The sequence below is a fragment of the Mobula hypostoma genome, chromosome 2 (genome assembly GCF_963921235.1).
Source record: "Mobula hypostoma chromosome 2, sMobHyp1.1, whole genome shotgun sequence".
Taxonomy (NCBI): Eukaryota; Metazoa; Chordata; class Chondrichthyes; order Myliobatiformes; family Myliobatidae; genus Mobula; species Mobula hypostoma.
In genome coordinates, this window is record NC_086098.1 from 109684600 (window position 1) to 109706841 (window position 22242).

Here is a 22242-nt window from a genome sequence, read left to right on the forward strand (position 1 = left end):
ATCTGGACTTCAAATTGTTATCAGTAGGATTTTTTCACAGAAGGGAAAAGTCAGGAAGATGACTTCCAATCAAAGAATTACTCTGACACAGGGTAGGAGTGGGCAAGGTGAGTATGTGAGAACAGGTTGAAAACAGAATCCAAAAATCTTCTCTAGGCAAGTGAATAGAAAGCCAGAAGTAAGAGAGGGAATGGGAGAACAGGTGATTCAGAAAGCAGGAACAAAGTGATTCTACACAATGCAGGAAAAAAAAACATGATTGCAAAGGCAAATTTCAAATTAATAATTTTTGGGAGAATTAGCTCCTGTCATCAATATTTTCTAATCCCATTGGTGAGGGATTTTCGGATAACCTGTTGCTGTTTTAATGGTATCCAATTCAACCAAAGCAATATTGCCCAAAAATCACCTCCAGTGAAATGTTCAATGCATTGGTCCAAATAACAATTGCTGCTCTCCACTCAAAGAAGTACCAGGATTTACTTGTGCTGAAGATGCTATAGTAGCATCATTCAAATGACCACACAAATTTCTCCTGTGGTCATAGGCGGAGTGTAGTACAGCGGTCCCAAAACAAATGCAAAGTAAACTGACACTAGGTGGGATCCCACTACGCTCCTCTCAAAATTTTGTGCAGCCAAAAAATGTCAGCATAAATTCTGCAAACAGATAGAGGGTCTCAGTTCATCAGATGAGAATGAGTTGAAATAGGAATCAGAAACCTGAAAAACATAATTGTCAGCAGAAGCATTGAGGTTGAAGGGCTGTTCCTATGCTCTTTGTTATATGTAGTGGCTCCTTAAGCCTTAACCTCAAAGAGTTCACTATGAATATTTATTGCAGCTTTTTCACAAGATGGTCCTTAAGCACCACCTGCCACCTCAGAAAACTTTAAGTACAAGCTGACAAAGGTGTCTTCACTGCTTTCAAATTCAAAGTCATCTCTAGCCTGAAGATCCTTTCAGGCTGTCTTTCTTGATTTATATAACACACAAAACTACAGTGCTCACTGCTGAATTACAAAATTTTTAAAAATCACTTATCAAGGTAAAGAACTTTAACTTTTTGCTTAATGCAACTTTAGCATCAGTTTTTCAGATGCATTGCAAAGCTCCCAAAATCCCATGGTTTCAGTTAGGGTATTCAAGTCCTTATAAGCTTTTCTTGCCATAATAATCCTCCTTCCTGGATCTACTGTTCCTGAGAAGTCTGTGTACATTCCCTTGTCACTGTGGGACACCTCTCCAAACCCTACCCATTAATCTTTACTTGTCCACACTCCCCAGTAGCTGGAAGGATGGAGTGTCGTGAAGTTAGAGCTTTGGGATATATGCTAGTTATGCTAATAATATTTCTGATTTCTATTATCTGCAGGTGTTTTGCTCTTTAATAAGCATATTCAGCTTGAAATTGCACTGTAAAGTTGGCACATATCCAGCAAATAAATCAATAAACAATTTTCACTGCCAAAATGTTATTGTTTTGATTTTTAAAAATCTTTTAGACGTGTTATTCTATAAAATACCCAAATTGCACACAGTTTCCATCCAGGTATTGTTCTGCTTGTTGAACATATCTCAGAGATTGAGAAACAATGTACACCTTTCTTTACATTCTTTTTACAACAAGTTCAGCCTTGTACTAACCCATATATGCAGGAAATATCAATCACAACATCTATCATGTCGCAGCAGAGTTCATAAGTTTGCATGTCCACTGGCATACTATCTGTTGCAATGTAGATTTTGCTGACTACATCAAAGAGGAAGGCCTTTTCAATTCCTGAATTCTGCAAAATACAAAACACAATCGAATGAAAAAAACAAATAAGCCAATTATGTAATGGTGGTATTTTATAAATGATGCACAGCCAAATAATTTTGAAACCAAAAATGTGGATAATCAGTGTTCATAAAATTGAAAATGATTCAAGCAAATTAATAATACAGGTCGGGTCCTTAATTAGTTAATTACTTTCATTGTCATTATAGAAGTATCCAGCATAGTTAAAATATTGGATTAGTATTCTGGAGACCTGCACTTTTGGTCTGAAGTTCAAGTTTAAATGCCACTATGCCACCTCATAAACTTTAAACTAGAACATAGAAATCTACACCACATTACAGGCCCTTCAGCCCCCAATGTTGTGCCGACCATGTAACTTACTCGAGAAACTGCCAAGAATTACCCAACTGCACAGCTCTCTTTTTTTTTAAGCTTCACGTACCTATCTAAGAGTCTCTTAAAAGCCCCTATTGTATCTGCTTCCACCATCATCACCGGCAGTGCATTTCACGCACCCACCACTCTCAAACTTTAAATTAGGCTGACATAAAAAAGTAAAATAAAAATGTATTAACAGTTAATTTCCTTTGTTAAAACATAAAGGTGCTGCATTTCCTTTTGGCAAAGAGTGCCTCCCATTCTTACACAGTCTGGGCTATATATGAAGATCCATTGTAAGATGATTGACTAATTTCCCTATGAAATAGCCTGGCAAACTACTTAGCTCTAGGACAATTATGAGTGGTATTAAAGACTGAACTTACCAACAATGCTCAGATCACAAAAATGAATTTTAAAAAAACAGAAATTCCAAGTGTTCCTTTGATGAAAGGGCTAACCATAACTTTCATTGTGTCAAAAATAAAACATACAGATGTTGACATAATTTAGTGATAACAAAATAAGTCAGAGGGCATTTTGCAATTTACAGAAGGTTGGTATGAAGCCTAATCCTTTATATTAAATTGACAATATTTATACTATCAGAGTGGCCATAACCTCCTTACTGATGCTGATTATTGGTGTGAAGCTACCCTTTGACATTTTTGACTGAGTGTTACGTCTGTGGTGGGAAAGCTGTTGGAAAAGATTCTTAGAGATAGGGTCTCTGGGCATTTAGAGAATCATGGTCTGATCAGGGACAGTCAGCATGGCTTTGTGAAGGGCAGATCGTGTCTAACATGCCTGATAAGAGTTCTTTGAGGAGGTGACCAGGCATATAGATGAGGGTAGTGGAGTGGATGTGATCTATATGGATTTTAGTAAGCCATTTGGCAAGGTTCCACACGGTAGTCTTACTCAGAAAGTCAGAAGGCATGGGATCCAGGGAAGTTTGGCCAGGTAGATTCAGAATTGGCTTGCCTGCAGAAGGCAGAGGGTCATGGTGGAGGGAGTACATTCAGATTGGAGGATTGTGACTAGTGGTGTCCCACAAGGATCTGTTCTGGGACCTCTACTTTTCGTGATTTTTATTAACGACCTGGATGTGGGGGTAGAAGGGTGGGTTGGCAAGTTTGCAGACGACACAAAGGTTAGTGGTGTTGTAGATAGTGTAGAGGATTGTCAAAGATTGCAGAGAGACATTGATAGGATGCAGAAGTGGGCTGAGAAGTGGCAGATGGAGTTCAACCCGGAGAAGTGTGAGCTGGTACACTTTGGAAGGACAAACTCCAAGGCAGAGTACAAAGTAAACGGCAGGATACTTGGTAGTGTGGAAGAGCAGAGGGATCTGGGGGTACATGTCCACAGATCCCTGAAAGTTGCCCCACAGGTGGATAGGGTAGTTAAGAAAGCTTATGGGGTGTTAGCTTTCATAAGTCGAGGGATAGAGTTTAAGCATTGCGATGTAATGATGCAGCTCTATAAAACTCTGGTTAGGCCACACTTGGAGTACTGTGTCCAGTTCTGGTCGCCTCACTATAGGAAGGATGTGGAAGCATTGGAAAGGGTACAGAGGAGATTTACCAGGATGCTGCCTGGTTTAGAGAGCATGCATTATGATCAGAGATTAAGGGAGCTAGGGCTTTACTCTTTGGAGAGAAGGAGGATGAGAGGAGACATGATAGAGGTGTACAAGATAATAAGAGGAATAGATAGAGTGGATAGCCAGCGCCTCTTCTCCAGGGCAACACTGCTCAATACAAGAGGACATGGCTTTAAGGTAAGGGGTGGGAAGTTCAAGGGGGATATTAGAGGAAGGTTTTTTACTCAGAGAGTGGTTGGTGCGTGGAATGCACTGCCTGAGTCAGTGGTGGAGGCAGATACACTAGTGAAGTTTAAGAGACTACTAGACAGGTATATGGAGGAATCTAAGGTTGGGGCTTATATGGGAGGCAGGGTTTGAGGGTTGGCACAACATTGTGCGCCAAAGGGGCTGTACTTTGCTGTACTATTCTATGTTCTATGTAACCCAGTATAGAATGGAATTCTTTTTTCTATAACAATTATGATAATTTTGCAGTGGTTCAGTGAGTAGTTATAATTCTGTCAATGAAAACAATTTTATCTATTTTGTAATCAGCAAGAATTGACATAAGTTGATAACCTGTGATCTTGGAAAACAAGCACATAATCAAGACAGTGATATAGGCTTGCCAAATTCCTTAAAAAGCAAAAAATAACCGCTGATGCTGAGCTCTGAAGCAAAGTCATTGACTTAAAAGGTTTCTGTTTCTCTTGCTACTGGTACTACACGAAATGCTGGATTTTTCTGGCATTTTCTATCCTTATTCTATTTATTGTTTTACATAGGGAAGCTTGAATGAGGTACCACATTCGACAAAACACAACCACTACCTTCAAATTAGAAGTAAAATAGGGAGAATACTATATGAAAAGCTCCTGACATTTCATTATCGTTTCTGCATGCATATTGTGTTCTAAAAACTAATCCATGATTATGTGAGCACACAGTGTAATCTTCCTGCATTTAGGACTATTATTCACTATACTGAATTGCCCTCTAACTATAAATAGTTTACTGGTTCATTTTAAAGGGATAATTAAGAATTAACAATGTTTCTGTGGATTTTTAAATGTTAAACCTGTTTTCTAGTATCACAAAAACCTTAGTGATTGAAATGATTGTATTAACAAGCTAGTAGTTTCATGGTTTCATTTCTGTTATCAGCTTTTTACTTTAAACAAAGTTATATTTCCCAGCTGCTGTGATAGGATTTGAATTTTGGAGGACCTGTCCTATGCCCAGCACGTGCGCAATTACGAGAAAAGCATAACAGCGCTTCTACTTGTTTGGCATGACATCTGAATCTTCAGCAAACTTCTATAGATGTGTAGTGGAGAGTATCACAGCCTGTTAGGGAAGCACCAGTGCTCTTGAATGGAAAGTCCTATAGAAAGTAGTGGATACGGTCCACTCCATCATCGATAAAGTCCTCCTCACCATTGAGCACATCCACATTAAACCTTGTCACAGGAAGGCAGCATCCATCATCAGGGTTCCCTACCACCCAAGATGTGCTCTCTTCTCATTGCTGCCATCAGGGAGAAGATACAGAAGCCTCAGGATTCACACCACCATGTTTCAAAACAGTTACTACCCCTCAACCATCAGGTTCAACTCTTGAAACAAAGGGATCCCACTTCCTCCAAACTAAAGGTGTAGCCATGGGCACCCATATGGGTCCTAGCTATGCCTGTCTTTTTGTTGGCTTTGTGGAACAATCTATGTTCCACACCTATTCTGGTGTCTGTCCCCCACTTTTCCGTTGCTACATCGACGACTGCATTGGCGCTGCTTCCTGCACGCATGCTGAGCTTGTTGACTTCATTAACTTTGCCTCCAACTTTCAACCTGCCCTCAAGTTTACCTGGTCCATTTCTAACACCTATCTCCTCTTTCAAGATCTTTGTCTCAATCTCTGGAGACAGCTTATCTACTGATGTCTACTCTAAGCCTACTGACTCTCACAGCTATCTGGATTATTCCTCTTCTCACCCTGTCTCTTGCAAAAATGCCATCCCCTTCTCGCAATTCCTCCGTCTCTGCCGCATCTGCTCTCAGGATGAGGCTTTTCATTCCAGGACGAGGGAGATGTCCTTTTTTCAAGAAAGGGGCTTCCCTTCCTCCACCATCAACTCTGCTCTCAAACGCATCTCCCCCATTTCACGCACATCTGCTCTCACTCCATCCTCCCATCACCCCACTAGGAATAGGGTTCCCCTGGTCCTCCAGGTCCAACATATTATTCTCCGTAACTTCCGCCACCTCCAACGGGATCCCACCACTAAGCACATCTTTCCTTCCCCCCCCCCCGCTTTCCGCAGGGATCGCTCCCTACGTGACTACCTTGTCCATTCATCCCCCCCATCCCTCCCCACTGATCTCCCTCCTGGCACTTATCCTTGTAAGCGGAGCAAGTGCTGCACATGCCCTTACACTTCTTCCCTTACCACTATTCAGGGCCCCAGACAGTCCTTCCTGGTGAGGCAACACTTCACCTGTGAGTCAGCTGGGGTGATATACTGCGCCCGGTGCTCCCGATGTGGCCTTCTATATATTGGCGAGACCTGACGCAGACTGGGAGACCGCTTTGCTGAACACCTACGCTCTGTCTGCCAGAGAAAGCAGGATCTCCCAGTGGCCACACATTTTAATTCCACATCCCATTCCCATTCTGACATGTCTATCCACGGCCTCCTCTACTGTAAAGATGAAGCCACACTCAGGTTGAAGGAACAACACCTTATATTCCGTCTGGGTAGACTCCAACCTGATGGCATGAACATTGACTTCTCTAACTTCCGCTAATGCCCCACCTCCCCCTCGTACCCCATCCGTTATTTATTTATATACACACATTCTTTCTCTCTCTCTCCTTTTTCTCCCTCTGTCCCTCTGACTATACCCCTTGCCCATCCTCTGGGTTTCCCCCCCTCCCCCTTTTCCTTCTCCCTGGGCCTCCTGTCCCATGATCCTCTCATATCCCTTTTGCCAATCACCTGTCCAGCTCTCGGCTCCATCCCTTCCCCTCCTGTCTTCTCCTATCATTTCGGATCTCTCCCTTCCCCTCCCACTTTCAAATCTCTTACTAGCTCTTCCTTCAGTTAGTCCTGACGAAGGGTCTCGGCCCAAAACGTCAACTGTACCTCTTCCTAGAGATGCTGCCTGGCCTGCTGCGTTCACCAGCAAATTTGCTGTGTGTTGCTTGAATTTCCAGCATCTGCAGAATTCCTCGTGTTTATGGATTGATTCTGTTACGGCTATTCTTTTATTTATTTATTTGTTGAGATACAGCATGAAGTAGGCCCTTCCAGCCCCTTGAGCTATGCCCCCAGCAATCCCCAATTTAATCCTAGCCTAATCATGGGACAATGTACAATAACCAATTAACCTACCAACCGGTATATCTTTGGATTGTGGGAGGAAACCCACGCAGTCATGGGGAGAACAGACAAACTCCTCATAGGCAATTGAACCCGGGTCGCCTGTACAGTAAAGCATTGTGCTAACCACTGTGCTCCCATGCCACCCCAATTCTATTGTGGATTTACTGAGTATGCCTGCAAAAAATGAATCTCAGAGTTGTATATGGTGACACAGATGAACTTGCATAATAAATTTACTTTGAGCTTTGATTTTATTTCTGTGGATCATCAAAGCCTTGAATTTACTAGTGCTTTAACATCACCAATATGCTATCAAATCTTTTTAACTCAAACAATTTTGTCATATTAGGTCACTATCAAACTGTAAAATAAACTGAGATTATAAACTCATATTATGATTTGCGCAGTCCTTGATTATGCAGTTAGCCCTAGAACTGGTCAGATATTCATTTTCACTCATTGCAGTTTAGATCCTAGGGACCACATGGAATGTGACCTAAATAATAATCTAGTGAATTTTAATTTAAAATGGCTAGAATTAGATGGTTTATAATGTGACTGAGGCAGAACTGATATGTTGTTTCTAACAATTAAAACATGATATGACTATAATTAAATATAACAATCTCTTGCAATTTTAAATATGCTGTCTTCCTTTCCAAAAGCAACTTTGAACTTAATCTATTCAGATCATTACCTGAATGTCCTTGTTATACAGGACTGAAGGAAAAAACATAAGATTAACTTTCCATTATCATGCCTAGAAAATCAACTGAGTGTTACCTGTCTACTAAGAAAAACAGATTTATTTTTTAAGTATTTAATTATTTCAATAACATATTTAAACTCAGCAGCAGATGTATATCCTAACTTTCGAAAAGAATGATTCTTTGCAGCAGATTAGCTAATGACATTTCCTTTTACAGTATTCTGTTGTGCAGTGTATTCTGCAGTGGTGCAACAAGGTAGATGGAGTGGAGGTGCTTTGTCCGTTCTTTGATATCCTCAGTCTGTCATTGACAACAGCTCATTTGGAGGCAGAGGGGGTAGAACATATGACTGAACTTGCACTGAACAGATACTTGAACAGCAAACAAAGTGAATGTATTCTGAACACAAACAAGGCAAAATCTGCAGATGCTGGAAATCCAAGTAACACACACAAAATGAAGAGGAACTCAGCAGGCCAGGCTTTTTTTCATAGATGCTGCCTGGCCTGCTGAGTTCCTCCAGCATTTTGTGTGTGTTACTTGAATGTATTCTGATTGCTGAGTCTTGCAACTTCTCCCAATAAGTCTTACATTTCTTCAGGATAGATTTGAATGGAGAATAGTTACATTAAAATTATGTGCATTAAATCAATCACATTTATAGTGTAGTTATCTTCCAGATTGATTTCCTAAATAATCAACTTTAGTATGGTTGTGTGAAGTATAATAACCAAATAGCTTCCTGTTGCCCTTCACTTTAATTCTGTATCCCGTGCCCATTCTGATCCATCGGACTGTGGCCTCCTGCAGTGTTACCACGAGGCCCAACACAAGCTTGGGGAACTTCCTTCATCTTTATCAAGGCACGTTGCAGCTTTCTGAACTCAATAATTCAGGTTACTTGATTCATCTGTATCAGTTGTCCATCTGTGATATTGGCTTAGCTTGTTCTTTTCCCGCCTGTGAAAGTGAAGGAGGACATGGCTAGCCTAATTTGCTGGTCTTGCCTTCATGGTCCGTACTTCAACACCTAGGCTGTATTATTAATTTCTGTTTGCACTTTACAACTACTTCCACTCATTCATTGGCAAAATAGCCTTGTTCACAATATCACTATGGTCACCTCAGCTTTACTCTAACAGAGACATCTGCGCTCTCTTGGTACAGTAAATTTCTTTTCACTCCTTCCCAATCCTGACAAAGGATCTTCAATCTAGACATTAACCCTGCTTCTCTTTGAACAGGTACAAACTCTTCTGCAGAGTAATTCCACAATTTTCTGTTTTTACTTTAGATTTCTAGCATCTGTAGTTTGTTTTAATTTTCATATCATCATTACATGTTGCCATTCTCAAAGTGTAGGAAGTTTTCGACAAGATAATTGCAGCTTTAACCATTAAATCAAACTTAGAGGAATGTTCTAAAACAAGCTTATTTAAAAATACACCAACGTGATTTTGCTAGCCTAATAGCTACAATAGTTAAGAAATAGAACTTACTGAGATAAAGATGTTTAATAGATTCTCTAAGGTTGGAAGCTGAGGAATCAGTTTCTGCACCACTTTGCTAAATGCTTCAAATATTGAATGGTCATAAATACTTGTCAAATAGAAACTGTGAGAAATAAAAGAACTATTGTTAATGACTAGATATTGTTAACCTCTTTAAAAAGCATATTAAGTTATGCAGAATGCAGAGAAAAAAATCAATGCTATTATGAACATATGGAATCCAGTGAGAATCTTACAGTTTATCGTGGGAACATCAAGATAATTTCTTCCACTGCACTCAACTTTAAAGACATCCTTCAGAGCCCACTGTCAATCTGAAGCAGTATCATCATTGATAATCTTCTTAACACCAAAAATCATAATGGGATCAAAGCAAATGGTTTCTTACACAAGGTTGTTGGAGAAATACTCCTTATATTTCCCTCACATCATTACTCATTGTAGTGCTAGACCTGGTAGTTGAGGGTTATGGAGAACATGTTAATCTTAATCTTAATTTACAAATCCTTTCCACAGATTTATAATTTGAGACAGCCAGGATAAAGTAGGTATATTACACAGCATCAGATGGAAATTTCAACTGTTTCATTTCCTTTTCCCAGCTTATAAAATTTCATTGAAATACACCTTCCAGTTTTATTTCATTTATTGCGTCGCATGCATAAATGTTAGTTTATATGCCTGCAGGCATATTTGTGATTTTACTGTACCTGTTGTAGGACGGAGTTCTCATTTAACCCCAGCTCCAGTGGATCTTACAGGGTCAGGGACACAGGAATGTTTTTGGTGAGCTAGTATTCCCATTGAAAAAGAATCATATGCCTCTGCTGGTGAGACCATAGAACAGTAAATCATGGGAACAGAATTAGGCTATTTGCCATTCAAATTCCACTATTATCCTTCTCAAAGTCATTCTCCTATCTTCTCCCTGTAATCTTTGATGCCCTAATTCATCAGAACCTATCAACCTCTCCTTTAAATATACCCAATGACTTGGCCTCCACACATATTTGTGGCAATGAATTCCACAGATTCACCACCCTCTAGCTAAAAAGGTTCCTCCTCATCTCTGTTCTACATGGACATCCCTCCATTCTGAGGCTGTACTCTCTGGTACTAGAGTCCCCAAATGTAGGAAACATCCTCTCCACAGGCCTTTCAATATTTGATAAGTTTCAATGAGATCCCACCCGCATTCTTCTAAACTCCAATGAGTACAGGCCCAGAGCTCATACATTAACCTTCTATTTTCACTGAACCTCCTCTAGACCCTCTCCAACGCCAGCACATACTTTCTTAGATAAGGGGCCTAAAAATGCTAACAATACCCCAAGTGCAATCTAACCAATATCTTATAAAATCTCAGCATTACATGGTTGCTCTTATATTCTACTCTTCTTGAAATGAACGCTAACATTGCATTTACCTTCCTTACCACCAACTCAACCTGCAAGCTAACCGTAAGGGATCCTGCACAAGGACTCACAAGTCCCTTTGCAGCTGTTGATTTCTGAATTTTCTCCCAGTGCAGAAAATTGTCTACACCTTTATTTCTTCTACCAAAGTGCATGACCATACACTTCCCTACATGATATTCCATCTTCCGCTTCTTTGCCCATTCTCCTGATCTGTCCAAGTCCTTCTCCAGACTCCCTGCATCCTCAACATTCGTGTCCCTCCACCTATCTACATATTGTCCACAAACTTGGCCACAAAGCCATCAGTTGTGTGTTCCAAATCACTGACATACAACATGAAAAGAAATGGCCCCAACACCGACCCTTGCAGAACGCCACTAGTCACCGGCAGTCAACCAGAAAAGTCCCCCTATACTCCCACTCTTTCCCTCCAGCAGTCAGCCAATTTTTTTAATCTTTCCCTTAATACAATGGGCTCTATCTTGTTTAGTAATCTCATGTGTGGCACCTTGTCAAAGGCCTTTTGAAAATCTAAGTAAACAATATCCAATTACTCCCCTGTTATTTGCCTGAGAGGGATAGAAAACCGCCATTTTGTTTCCTGTTTTATTCTGGTACTGCAAGCCGAATGATAAACTTTTTTAGCCTGGTTGAACTCTCAAGGAAATTCTCTTATATCCAATGAATTGGTACAACACTTTAGCAATTTCCTTCTATTTGAGACCTTCGGTTCCAGAATGGCATTTTATGTATTTTAAGCTTCTGGCATTTCAGCATGACACAAATATCACTCAGAACTAGGAAGTCATGCTCTCCAATCAACAGATTAGCCTTGCCTGCCTTAACATGATTCATCTGTGAAAAGACCTACGCTCCAATTCTGTGCAATAATCCTCTGCAACACACACAAAACTCTGGAGGAACTCAGCAGGCCAGGCAGCATCCATGGAAGAGAGTAAATAGTTGATGTTTCGTGCCGAGACCCTTCATCAGGACTGGAGAAAAGAAACGAGGAGTCAGCGGAACAGGGTGGGGGGGGAGGGGAGGAAGAAACACAAGGTGATTGGAGAAACCGGGAGGGAGGAGGGATGAAGTAAAGAGCTGGGAAGTTGATTGGTGAAAGGGATACAGGGCTGGAGAAGGGGGAATCTGATTGGAGAAGACAGAAAGCCATGGAAGAAAGAAAAGGGGGAGGAGCACCAGAGGGAGGTGATGGGCAGGTAAGGAGGTAAGGTGAGAGGGAAATTGGAATGGGGAATGGTGAAGGGGGCGGTGTGGGTTGGTCATTACCGGAAGTTCAAGAAATTGATGTTCATGCTATCAGGCTGGAGTCTACCCAGGCGGAATACAAGGTGTTGTGTTGTTCCTCCAACCTGAGTGTGGCCTCATTGTGACTGTAGAAAAGACCATGGACTGACATGTCAGAATGGGAATGGGAAGTAGAATTAAAATGGGTGGAATATCCCACTTTTTCTGACGGATGGAGCGTAGGTGCTCGGCAAAGAGGTCTCCCAATCTACTTCGGGTCTCACCGATATACTGGAGGCCACACCAGGATACAGTAGATGACTCCAACAGACTCACAGGTGAAGTGTCATCTCACCTGGAAGGATTGTTTGGGGCCCTGAATGGAAGTGAGGGAGGAGGTGTAGGGGCAAGTGTAGTACTTGTTCCACTTGCAAGGATAAGTGCCAGGAGGGGGATCAGTGGGGAGGGACAAACGGACAAGGGAGTTGCTTAGGGAGCAATCCCTGTGGAACGCAAAGGGGGGGGGAGGAGAAGATGTGCTTGGTGGTGGGATCCCATTGGAGATGGGGGAAGTTACGGAGAATTATGTGCTGGACATGGAGGCTGGTGGGGTGGTCATCATCATAGCTTGTCACACCAGACAGCCAGCCACTCTAGTGTTGTTTGGTTGATGTTGAGCAGGTCAGTGTCAGCTAAACCAGGTGAGGGTGGGCAGTTGCACAGAACGTATTCAATGTCCTGCACCCTTTCGCCACACTCACAGGATTCGCTGCTCTTTAAACCCCACTTCACCATATTGTCTCCCGTCCTACAAACTCCCGCTCTCACTCTGTCAAGCAGTGCCCCATCTGGCAACATTTCTGTGGGATCTTGCACTGTATTGTTTGGTGGGGTTCTGGCTTCTGTTTGATGGCAGAGGTCAATCCTGTATGTTTGGGGGGATGTTCCGTGCGGTAGTTCCTCCACTGTAGCAAACCTTTTCCTCGATCTTAGGCTGTTGGAAACTGGCACATGATGATGTAGTGGGTGAAGTGGATCCAAGTTCTATTTACCTTTTTCAATTTTTGTTGTAGTGTGTCTCCGGATCTTTGGGGGATCAATGCCCGCAAGTCTGTAAATGATGTTAGTGGGTGTGGGGCGCAGTGTGCCCGTGATTATTCAGCAGGCTTTGTTAAGCAATGGGTCTATTTTCTTTGCATGGGCTGATCTGCCCCACACAGGTGCACAGTATTCTGCAGGTGCATAGCAGAGTGCTAGGGCAGTTGATCTAAGTGTGTGAACATTAGCTCTCCATTTCGTGCCTGCTAATTTTTTCAAGAGAGAATTGTGAGAGCCAACTTTCCCTTGGAGTTTTTGGATGTGGGTGGCAAATGAGAGCGTCCTATCCAGTGTCACGCCCAGAAATTGGAGTCGGATGGTGTTCGAGCTCCTTTCCACACCAGAAGATCTCAAGTTTCCGAACTGATTCTCGATTCCTCAGGTGGAATGCACACGCTTGAGTTTTTGATGGATTTGGGTTCAGAGACCAAGTGGGGTGGTAAGTTAGGACAAGAGGAACCCTACCCCTGTTGGGGTGATAGGAGGATGGGTTGAGGGCAGATGTGTGCGAAATGGAAGAGGTATGGTTGAGGGCGGCGTTGATGGTGGAGGAAGGAAAGCCCCTTTCTTTGAAGAAGGACATCTTCTTAGTTCTGAAATGAAAAGCCTCACCTCAAGAGCAGATGTGACGAAGATGGAGGAACTGAGAGAAGGGGATAGCATTTTAACAAGTAACAGGATGGTGGAAGAAGGGAAGCCCCTTTCTTTGAAGAAGGAGGACATCTCCTTAGTGATGATAATGGTAATAATCCTCTGCTTTCTCTGAAGAATCAGAAATATGCATGTTTTAGTGAGGTACAGAAAAGTTCCAATTTCTTTTAATTCCAAGGAATTCATTCAATTATTCTCAAATGGCTTCCCGTATGAAGAAATTTTCTGGCATTTGAATAATGTTGTTTCCTGAATTTACCAACAAATGCAATAGAGGAGCAATAGGCTCCTCTTATGAGAGTACTGCAATAGCAACAAAAGTGGTTGACCTAAAATACTTACCTTTCTATTTTACACACTTTTCAATGAACACCCATGTATAATCGCTGAAAGTTTGACAATGCAAATCTGATTGAAAACCGATGTAGGGTCTGAAAATTGCACAATACATACATGATACAGAACTAGATTAAATCAGTACTTTTACACAAGATACATTTTGCATTACCGAAGTTCATTGCCAGAATAGAGGCATTCAGTGCATAGCAGGAATTATACTTTCAGGGGATTCTCACCTGAGATGAATTTTTTCCAAACCAGCATCCGCAAGGTCGTCATTTGCTCGTTGGTGGATATCTCTCTGCGTTTCTATCTTGTGGTCATCAGATAAACCATCTACTTTATGAATGAAAACTTCAAAATTGATCTCTTTGTTCACTTTGTATGCCCTGGATACAGTAAGATGCAGTCTGGCCAAGGCTTCCATATAATCATCCTGAATTTCATCAAAGAAAAAAATATTTCAGAATGTGTACTTAAGGATAAAACAGAATTACTACAGTAGGCCAATTTCCTCCTCATCTGGATGTTTGTATAAAGTTCAAAGTAAATTTGTTATCAAAGTACATACATGTCACCATATGAGATTCATTTTCTTGTCGGCACTCACAGTATATACTAGAAACACAATAGAATCAATGAAATACAGCACCCAATAGGATAGACAAACAACCAGTGTGCAAGACAACAAACTGTACAAATATTAAAAATAAATAATAATAAAAAAAACAATAAATATTGAGAACATAAGATGAAAGATCCTTGAAAGTGAGTCCATAGGTTGTGGGAACAGTTCAGTGATGGGACGTATCATGTTGAGTGAAGTTATCTCCTCTGGTTCAAGAGCCTGATGGTTGAGGGATAGTACTTGTTCCTGAACGTGGTGAGGTGGGTGCTGAGGCTCTTGTACCTTCTTTCTGATGACCGCAGTGAGAAGAGAGCATGGTCTGGATGGTGGGGGTCCTAGATAATGGACGCTGCTTTCCTGTGCCAGTGCTGTGTGTAGATGTACTCAATGGTGGGGTGGGCTTTACCTATGATGAACTGGCCGTATCCACTACTTTTTGTCAGCTTTTCCGTACAAGGGCATTGGTCTTTCCATATCAGGCTATGATGCAACCAGTCAATATACTCTCCACCACACATCTATGGGAATTTGTCAAAGTTTAAGGTGTCATTGCGAATCTTCACAAACTTATCAGTTAAGGTCTCCCCCAACTTTTGGCTGCACGCACAGATTACCACTCTGATCTTTCAGATGACTATTTTGTCCCTTGCTATCCTTTTGCTCTTAGTCTCATATGTCATAGTCACATATATATATAGATAGGGTGCCTGAGACATTGACACAGTATTGTATATACTAAATGTTTACCAATATTAACAAAAACTCATCTCACAGATATTGCTGTTCCAAGAGAAAATAAAGAGAGGATGGAGATGGATGTCTTTCCACCATGTGTTTCAAATCAAATCAAAATTAATCCACACAGAAAAAACAGTTTACGGTACTGTGCAAAAGTCTTAGGCACACACCCATATTTTAGCTATAGTGCTTAAGTCCTTTTCACTGTACTGTATGACCACATTAACAGGATTATATTATACACCACCCCACAGTCTGTAGGATTTAGAGGAGCAAATTTGTAGAGAGATCACAGACTGTTGGAAGAAACATAAGGTTGTAATAGTAGGTGAATTTAACTGTCCACATTCTGACTGGGACTCCCATACTGTAAAAGGACTATATGGGATAGAAAGTTTGTCAAAAGTGTTCAAGGAAGTTTCCTTAATCAGTGCATAGAGATCCCAACAAGAGTGTACAATATTTGATCTCCTATTAGGGAATGAGACAGGGCAGGTGACAGAAGTTTGTGCAAGGATTTTGATGGTATTAGCAAGTGTGGATCGGGACAGGTTGTTTTCTGGCTAAGGTGCTCTTGGAAAGTGAAACTTTACGAGTACAGTGTTTGTATGTTCCTGGAAGATTAAAAGGTAAGAATAATAAGTTTAAGGAACTTGGTTTTGAGAGATATTGAAACCCTGGTTAAGTAAAGGAGATACATAGCAGGTATAGGCAGGTAGGAACGAAGTACATATATGTCACCATATACAGCCCTGAGATTCATTTTCTTGCAGACATATGCAATAAATAATAATAATGAAAGACTGCACCAACTTGGGCATTCAACCAATGTGCAAAAGCCAACAAAACTGTGCAAATACAAAAAGAAAGAAAGAATAATAATAAATAAATAAGCAACAAATATTAAGAACATGAGGTGAAGAGAACATGAAAGTTAATCCATAGGTTGTGGGAACATTTCGATGGGGCACCTGAATTTGAGAGAAGTTATCCGCTTTCATTCAAGAGCCTGATGGTTGAGGGGTAATAACTGTTTCTGAACCTGCTGTTGAGGCTTACTCACACGACGTGAGGGACTTGAGGAGGATAAGAAATTGAAGAGAACACTTAAGAAGAAAATCAGGGAGGCTAAAAGAAGGCATGAAGTAGCAGACAAGGTGAAGGGGAATCCAAAGAGCTTCTATAGATATATTAAGAGCAAAAGGATAGCAAGGGACAAAATGGTACTCTGGAAGATCAGAGTGGTAATCTACGCATGGAGCCAAGAGATGGGGGAGATCTTAAATGGATTTTTTGCATATGGATTTACTCAGGAGATGGACAGAGGGTCTAAAGATGTGAGGCAATGCAGCAGCGAGGTCACTGGCCCTATACAGGTTACAGAGGAGGAGGTATTTGCTGTCTTGAGGAAAATTGTGTGTAAAAATCCCCAGGGCTTGACAAGATGTTTCCTTGGATATTGTGGGAGGCTAGTGCAGAAATTTCAGGGATTTTAGTAGAGATAGTTTAAAAATTCTGAGCCACGGATGAGGTGCCAGAGGATTGGAGGATAGCTAATGTTCCATTATTTAAGAATAAGCCAGGCTGGTGAGCCTGCCATCAGTAGTGGGAAGTTATTGGAAGGTATTCTAAGGGACCGGATCTATAAGTATTTGCATAGGCAGGGAAAGATTAGGGATAGTCAATATGGCTTTGTGTATGATAGGCCATGTCTAAACAATCTTAGAGTTTTTTGAGGAAGTTACCGGGAAAGTTGATGAAAACAAAACTGTGGACTTTGTCTACATGGACTTTAGCAGGGCCTTTGACAAGGTCCTGCATGAGAAGTTGGTCAAGAAAGTTCAGTCGTTTGGAATTCAAGATGAGGTAGTAACTTAGCTGAGAAATTAGCTTTGCAGCACAAGCCAGAGAATGGTATTAGATGGTTGCCCTTCTGACTGGAGGCCTGTGACTAGTGGTGTGCCACAGGGGTCGGCGCTGGGTCTATTGTTGTTTGTCAAATATGTCCTTTTTGAAATCTTTTAATTGATGCATAATCTTCTACAGCTATAAAATGATACAAGATTTCAACAAATTGATATACCTGTATATACAGTTAATAAAGCTGAAAAAAAACTTATCAAAAAAGAATAATGATAATGGAAAAAAACCATATAAATTAATTCAAATTAAATGATAATATTTGGCAAAAGAGCCCCATCTTCTCTCAAAATCGAATCAAGGATCAAAAGTTCTACTTCTAATTTTTTCCAAACTAAGACATAACATTACTTGGGAAAACCATTGAATTAATGTAGGGACAGAGGTATCTTTCCATTTCAATAAAATAGCCCTTCTTGCCAACAATGTAACAAATGCAATTACATGTTGGTCTGAAGATAAAATACCCTCAATATGATGTGGAACTATTCCAAACAGAACAGTCAGTGTATTAGGTTGTAAATTAATTTTCAGAGCTTTAGAAATTGTAGAAAATAAAGATTTCCAAAAAGATTTTAACAAAGAACATGACCAGAACATACGTGACAAAGTGGCTAATTCAGTTTTACACCTGTTTGTCAAATATATCAATGATCTGCATGATGATGCGGAAAACCGGATCAGCAAATTTACGGATGACGCCAAGATTGGGAGTGTAATGAACAGTGAGGAAGACTATCAAAGCTTGCAGCGGGATGTGGACCGCCTGGAAAACTGGTCTGAAAAATATCAGATGGAATTTAATGCAGACAAATGTGAGGTATTGCACTTCAGCAGGACCAACCAGGGTAGGTCTTATCCAGTGTATGTTAAGGCACTGAGGAGTGCGGTAGAATAAAGTGATCTGGAAATACAGATCCATAATTCCTTGAAAGAGGCACAATAGGTAGAGTCATACAGAAAGCTGTTGGCACATTGGCCTTCATAAATCAATGAAGTTGATATGTTATGTTCAAGTTGTACGGTGAGGCCTAATTTGGAGTATTGTATCCAATTTTGGTCACCTACCTACAGGAAAGATGTAAATAAGATTGAAAGAATGCAGAGAAATTTTACAAGAATGTTGCCAAGTCAAGACAACCTGAGTTATCGGAAAGGTTGAATAGGTTAGGACTTTATTTCCTAGAGTGTGGAAGATTGAGGGGAGATTTGAAAGAGGTATACAAAATTATGAGGGGTATGGATAGGGTAAATGCAAGCAGGCTTTTTCCACTGAGTTTGGGTGAGACTGCAACTAGAGGTCATGGGTTAAGGATGAAAGGTGAAATGTTTAAGGGGAACATGAGAGGGAACCTTTTCACTCTAAGGGTGGTGAACTGTCAACACAAGTGTTGGATACAGGGTCAATTTCAACATTTAAAGAGAAATTTGGATAGGTACATGGATACCATAGGTATGGAGGGCCATGGTCTGTGTGCAGGTCAATGGGACTAGGCAGATTAATGGTTCTGCCCAGGCTAGATGGGCCAAAGGGTCTGTTTCTGTGCTGTAATGTTCTTTGACCCTATGACTCCGTGAAAGACTTTAGCTGTGATGATGATTTGGGTGTTTAATTACAAAGAAAAAATTTTCAGTGGAGGAATATTTTATGGAATGTAAAGCAAGTCGATAATTTATTAGAAAGATATAAAACCTAATATCCTAAGCGATTAGCAACAAGATTAGTAGATATCAAAAGTGAAAAAAATTAACGAATTGTGACTACAAGTGGAAAACACAGAAAGGAACATATTTGTCAATTGATCACAGATAGTCAAAAGGAATCTCATGTGAGGTATACTCTATCATTGTTCCATAGAAATCCCCTCATCTAAGCTCAAAATCATCCCCCAAGAATCTAATCTGATTTAGAAACTAGTAACTATGACTAAATCTGCTGAAATTCCTTTGAGACTCTCTCCGCTCGCTTTATACTTATGACTTTGAGGCTAAGCACAGCTCCAATGCCGATGACACCACTGTTGTAGGCCGATTCAATAGTGGTGACTAATCAGCATACAGAGGGAGATTGAGATTCTGGCTGAATGGTGCCATAGCGACAACCTCTCACTCAATGTCAGCAAAACCAAACAGCTGATTATTGACTACAAGAGGAGGAAACTGGAGGTCCAGGAGCCAGTCCTCATCAGGGAATCAGTGGTGGAGAGAGTCAGCAACTTTAACTTCCTTGGTGTTATTCAGAGGATCTGTCCTGGATCTAGTATGTAACCACCATTACAAAGAAAGCACAGCAGCACCTCTACTTTCTTAGAAGTTTGCACAGATTTGGCACGTCATGTAAAACTTGACAAACCTCTACAGATGCATGGTGGAGAATATACTGATCGGTTGCATCACAGTCTAGTATAGGAACATCAGTACCCTTGAACCAAAAGAAGCAAAACATAGTGGTGCAGCCCAGTCTATCACAGCTAAAGCCTTCCCCACCATTAAGCACATTTACAAGGGGTGCTATTGCAGGAAAGCAGCATCAATCATCAAGGACCTCTCTCAAGTCCCACACCACCAGGTTCAGGAACAGTAATTATCCCTCAACCATCAGGCTCTTGAACCAGAGGGGATAACTTCAATCACTCCAACACCGAAGTGATTTAACAATATATGAACTCAATTTTAAAGACTAGTGTTCTCGATATTTATTGCTTTTTCTCCACCCTTTTCTTTTTGTACTTGCACAGTTTGTTATCTTACATATGGGTTGTTTATCTGTTTCTGTCAAGTGCGGCGTCTCAAGGATTCCATTGTGTGTCTTTGTATTTACTGTGAATACCTGCAAAAAAATGGGTCACAGGGTAGTATATGGTGACATACTGTATTGGTACTGTGATGATAAATTTACTTTGAACTTTAATAGTTAAGATATTGGAATGTCCAAAAATTCGATGAGCTAATATGATGTATTTACACATCTTGTTGATTCATTTGCAATGAAAAACACAGTCTTAATGAATATTTGGACCACAGACTTCAATTTATGTTCTGCATCTTACATGTGATTGCTCCATTATGTTTCACTGTCATTGCTTGCAGATGACACCTCTCCCAGGAGTTCCAATGTGTGTGAATGGTCCGTGCAGTTCACAAGCCATTCATGCAAAAGCAATTTGCCAACGTGCCTGTGAAGTGTGTTTCTGAATAACTTAAAAGGAAACTCACCAAAAAAATCCCAGGCTAGGACTGAGAAAATGACTCAGGTCTGTACATTACTTACTGTCTGCACATCCCCTTGCATTTCCCCCACCAATAGTAGAAAAAAAAAATACATCACTATTTCCAAGGTTTTGACTCTCAATTCCTTCCACCCCTTAATTTCCTGTATTAACCAGTTACTTTATCCGCTCCAAAACAATCCCCCAATCTGCAAATCAAACTATCAAATCCCAAACTCTGCAATCCTAATACCCCAAACCAATTCTGGCCATTGATGTTCCACCTCCCAAACACCAAATGCAGCACCCACTTTGATTGTTGATGCAACTTACAACCCAACCAAAAGCACTACTAACTGTCTGTTACCTCCCTCCTGCAATTCTAGCAGCTGATCTTCATCACAGGCCATCCCTTTCCCGTGACCTCCCCAATTCCAGACATCTCAGGCAGAACCACAAAGAAAAGCTCATTGGAATTTCCCAGCATCTGATACACTATTTGAGATTTGCTGCACTGTTGCACTGAAAGTATTTAATGTACCTGTTTCCTGACCCCAACAATTCTCAGCAGGAATGTGTAAATTAGAACAAAATCAGATTTGATATTGGCGTGAAGATCAGGGTATCTTACCTGTGAGTCAATCACAAATATCAAGGCCCCTGTTCCTCGGAAAATCATCTCATAATCAAAAGTTGGGTCGAAGAAGTCGATCTGCCCAGGGAAATCCCAGATTTGAAAACTGACAAAAGAGCTATTGGAGATATCGTCACGGCAGATTTTGTTGGTACTTTCTAAGAAGAGTGTCTCGTTCGGTGACATTTTGTGAAAGACCACTTTCTGAATGGAGGATTTGCCACTTCTTCTTAATCCCATAAGGAGAATCCTGGGTTTGACCTCCATACAGCAGTCATCATTGAAGTGCAAAACTGAGAATAGAAAGGGGAAGAAGTCATCCATAGAGGCAGGGGAGAGTAAGCAAACAATAGCATTCTTATCCCTGTACTCACACTTCCTTCTGAACTTCCTCCACTTTCTACAAATAATCTGAAACTTTGAACATGAAAATCAGGTAAAGGTGCTCAGCATGTTTAGTGTATCTCATGGTTAAGTGCTGTAGCTTGATGCATTTCCATTCACAGGAACATGTACTTTCTCACAAGGTTTCTGTCCTACAGAGATTCTGGAAGAACACAGCAAATTGGATTTCAACCTCCTCTTTGCTATTATCTCCAAGAACCAGTAACGTAGAGCACGCTGCTCAGTTCTAACCCCCAGTATTTCTCAATGAAAATACGTGGTCATGTGAGGCCATTGAATGGGTTCTACCATGGCCCCATGTTAAAGTATTCTGCTCATACATATTATTTAGGCTCAACCATTCAATATGGCCACTTGGGGAAGTTTTAAGAAAGCATCTATTGCTTGTGTAATCATGCAGCAGGTTATTTTTAGCACCTTTTAAAGATGAAAGGTGAAATATTTGGCGGGGGGGGTGAAACAAATTTTTTCATGAATTATTACCAATGGATCAAAAATTTGTTTAGTAATCAGACCACTTCCAAATCTTAGACATGAAGGGCAGAATAAATGTACTTAAAGATTCCAATCAATAACTGGGTTTGTTTCTAGCTACTATA

At 40.8% G+C, this 22242-nt stretch overlaps 1 protein-coding gene across 1 annotated transcript in view; it reads right to left on the reverse strand.

The window, feature by feature from the left end:
* LOC134342355 (ras-related GTP-binding protein D-like) overlaps window positions 1-22242 on the reverse strand; it is a 34250-nt gene that overhangs the window by 1671 nt on the left and 10337 nt on the right. Inside the window, exons 2-5 of the mRNA XM_063040369.1 lie at window positions 21236-21531; window positions 14346-14545; window positions 9344-9458; window positions 1647-1789 (exon numbers count right to left, since the gene is read on the reverse strand). Coding sequence (XP_062896439.1) covers window positions 1647-1789; window positions 9344-9458; window positions 14346-14545; window positions 21236-21531 — 754 coding nt within the window. The remainder of the gene's footprint in view (window positions 1-1646; window positions 1790-9343; window positions 9459-14345; window positions 14546-21235; window positions 21532-22242) is intronic.